Raw genomic sequence first — 3,573 nt, 5'->3', positions numbered from 1 at the left:
GAATTTGAAATGGATTGTTTAAATTATTCAAAATTAATCTGAAATTCTTATTTAATTATTTATTGGGCTTTTTATTATTATCAAATTTAAGAGAGGTTATCCCAATGCAGATTGGCCAACTGCTTCACTGACCATGGGATTACTTAAACCACAAGCAAGTCACTCTAAACTAAAATAGAGCTCTAGTATATTTTTCCTCTACAAATATACATGTTAGACAACACTTCACGTATCCAAATATTACGAGAAAACTGTGTCAAAATCTAGCGAAAGTTTGTACTCAAGTATATTCTATTTTTCTTGATTATCGGTTATAGATAATTACAATGAACTCTAATTCATTAGACATGTTTAACAGGCAAAATATAATTTTATCTTAAAAAGAGAATTTTTTATAAAAATAAAAATAAAAAAGTCATCAATCCAATGTAAGTCCCCATTTCTCTCAGTAATTGAAGTATTCAATTACATCCAATTCAAAAAATTTGGCAGTTTGGTATTGCTTCAGAGAAATTTATTGAGATCAAGCATGAACAATATCGTCCTCTAGACAGATTGAGTTCAAAAATGATAAAAAGAACAAAGAATGCCTCCAAACGCAAAGCCAGACCAAACAAAGTCTGGCACCAGAATTTATTCACAGGGAGTAGCAATTAAAACTGAAATCATTCACAAAACCAAATGCAAGACTTAGGTCTTCAAGATTCAGAACCAGACTTAACGATGAAATTCTGGCGGCTGATGGGATTCATCACGACTGGAGGACCAGCCGTGCGGGGCCAAGCCTGAAATTTTTTGTCAGTTTCTTCCCACCATCCCTTGTTTGAAACAGTGGAAGGCGTGGTCCCTGAATTGGGAAGGAGAGACCAATTCTTAAAACTCTGCAATAATCAAATAATAAAAAGCTTCAAAAGACAACAGCAACTTACCTCCAAAAATCTTACTATCAGAAACAAGCAGATCAGATACATAAGCAATGGCAAATGATCCCGCAAGAGAAGCAATTATATACTTTGCTGCCATTTTCAAGCTGTAAGAAGAGAAACCATGCTCATGAACAAAAACGACGTAAAATTTGGTGCAATGATAATGAATTTGAAAGTAATATTCTGAAAGAACAACTAGATGGCAGGCAATCTAACAAAGAACCAGAATACCAGTAGCAAAAGTTGTATGCTAAAAAACTTATTGTCAAAAAAAGGAACACTTATTTAGAACATAATTATCAAAATGTATTCATCAGCTAATGTATTTCCTCGCATATTGAAAACCATAAGGGAAAAGAAATTCAAATAAGCTGACATTTACAGTCCTAGTGCAGTACTAGAGGCCTCACGGGGTACTGTTTAGTACTCCCTCTCAAGGGAAAACAATAATGACTCCTATTCATATTCTAAGATTCACAACAATGTGCAATACATCACCTCAAAATGACATCCATCAGATCAGTGGCAATTTGAAACATTATTCAGAATTTAAAAACTTTATTTGTTATTTGTCTTTTCCTTTTCAATCAACAACTACCATCTTCTAACACAATGCAAAAGAATCCCAAAAGGCCATCACAAAAAAATACATAATAATAAATCACCATCTAGAGTGGTTAAGAGAAAGATCTATGGTACCCTATTCTATTGTCTTAATTTAATATCTTCAGGACTTAAATTTAAGTAGTAGCTAACAATGACCAGCTTAGCCAAGTTCCCATGCAAATAACTGACTGATAAAAGATAAAGACATTAACAAGACAAGATATAGAACCATCTTACTTTAAAAAAAAGAAAACTTATCATAACATGATTAGAACAAAAAGAGCCAATGCGATCAATCCTAAAGAATGGAAGAATAGACCTCTCTTAAACACACTGAATAACAATCTTCTATTACCAAATTCAGGGAGGATTCTATGATATATGGTAAACTACAAACCCTTCAATCCAGTTCTTGTTAATTGAGCTAGTTTTCATTTTTTTCCTTTGGCCCATAAAAAAAGGCCGGTTCTAAAGGTACAAGCCCCATGATGAGATGCTAGTTTGGGATCCATGGAAGTCCTCATGGAACTAGGAGTGTTACAGCTTATAAAAAAAGGGGGAAAAATCAATTTCCTTTGCTACCTTATGAATTAAAAACAGCCCAGAAAATCCTAATTCCCTAGCGAATGCTATACCATCCCATTTCTGTTTCCCTTTTTTCCTTTAAGGAAAACCCCCAAAAAAACCCTATCTTTCAAAATAAAATATTGAAATCAACAACCAAATTCGACCCATGAAACAATCAATCTTCTGATCTTATTCAATTCAATATTTGACCAAATCCATTCAAACTCAAATCGTGAAATGAAAAAAATATTAATTCCAAAAATAAATAAAACCGGAAAAAGCACACACACAATTCCTATCTCTTTTTCTTAACAAACGCAAAATGAACTAACGAAAAAAAATACCTGGAGCACCATCAAGATCATGAAACGAAACCCATTAATCTAAAAATAGAAAGAGAAAAGGATTTTCTACCCGTTAAATTAACGGGTCGGGCATACGTACCTCGGGTCAAGGAGAAGCAGATGAAGGCTGGAGATGAAGAAGGGTAAAGGAGCTGCCTTTGAGCGTTAAAGAGTAACAAATGAGCTGTTGCTTTGTGAACCCAGGATTTAGTTATAGAACTTTAGATCCAACGGTCTAATTTTCTTATTTTCCATCGGACGGCTAGCGTTAATCAAAGTATAGTTTAGTGGGAAAAAAAGGGCCCACTTTCGGGGATTTTAACTGAAACCTCTTTACGTGGTATTTTTTAAAGGTTAAAATCTGTTAAAAGTCCCTGTACGTTTAGAGAATTTGAAATTTAATCCCTTCATTTTTCATATTTCAAAATTTAGGTCTAATTTTTACCATCTTTAAAATATTTTTTGTTAAGGTTAATTATAAAAATATTTTTTAATTATATGGTTACTAAGTGAATTTATTATTATTATTTCAAAATGTAATGCCAACAAATGTAACAAAAAGAATTTAACGTGTTAATAGTTAGACTTGAATTTTGAAATTTGAAAATTAGAGGACTAAATTTTTGAAAATAAAAGTAAAATTACTAAATTCTATATTCTTGAAAAGTATAGGGACTTATGGTATATTTTAACCATTTCTAAATAATTTGATAAAATTTAATTGGCTAATATATTATAGGTAAAAATACCTCTCTTTTCTCTCTCAATTTTGATATTGAGCAAATTAGTCCATCTCAAAAGTCAAACCGACTTAATCCTATCAATTTCGAAAGTGTGCCATTAAGTACAATTAATCACAACGTTAATATTTATCAATTGTACATATTTTATTGGTATAATAACAAATTTAGCTCTCCAAGTTTGCACAATATGTCTATTTGGTCTTGATTTAATAAATTTATATTGCAACATTTATGCATTTTTATCAATTTGGTCTTGATTTATAACATATTTAGCCTGTAACATTTACACATCTTGTCAACATTTACGTAAAATATATAAACATTGAGACCTAAATTTGTTATTAAACCAACCAAAATTATATACAATTGATGAAAAACATTAACGTC

At 31.5% G+C, this 3,573-nt stretch overlaps 1 protein-coding gene across 1 annotated transcript; it reads right to left on the bottom strand.

Annotated features, from left to right (window-relative positions):
• Positions 1-475: 475 nt before the first annotated feature.
• Positions 476-2,670, bottom strand: LOC105786244 (uncharacterized). The gene is made up of 3 exons (XM_012612600.2): positions 2,544-2,670; positions 930-1,030; positions 476-847 (listed from the first exon to the last, which is right to left on the bottom strand). The coding sequence occupies exons 2-3, from the start codon at positions 1,021-1,023 to the stop codon at positions 699-701; spliced, it is 243 nt and encodes an 80-aa protein (XP_012468054.1). The 5' UTR covers positions 1,024-1,030; positions 2,544-2,670; the 3' UTR covers positions 476-698.
• Between the last annotated feature and the right edge of the window lie 903 nt (positions 2,671-3,573).

This window comes from Gossypium raimondii, chromosome 1 (assembly GCF_025698545.1).
Source record: "Gossypium raimondii isolate GPD5lz chromosome 1, ASM2569854v1, whole genome shotgun sequence".
Taxonomy (NCBI): Eukaryota; Viridiplantae; Streptophyta; class Magnoliopsida; order Malvales; family Malvaceae; genus Gossypium; species Gossypium raimondii.
The sequence above is the reverse complement of the archived record's forward strand: the minus strand, read 5'-3'. Positions and strand labels throughout refer to the sequence as shown.

Excerpts from the sequence above, each read along its gene's own strand:
- LOC105786244 (XM_012612600.2), bottom strand. The coding sequence starts at position 1,023 with ATGGCAGCAAAGTATATAATTGCTTCTCTTGCGGGATCATTTGCCATT. Across the intron at positions 848-929 it reads TGATAGTAAGATTTTTGGAG|GGACCACGCCTTCCACTGTT; the intron begins GTAAGTTGCTGT and ends TTCCCAATTCAG.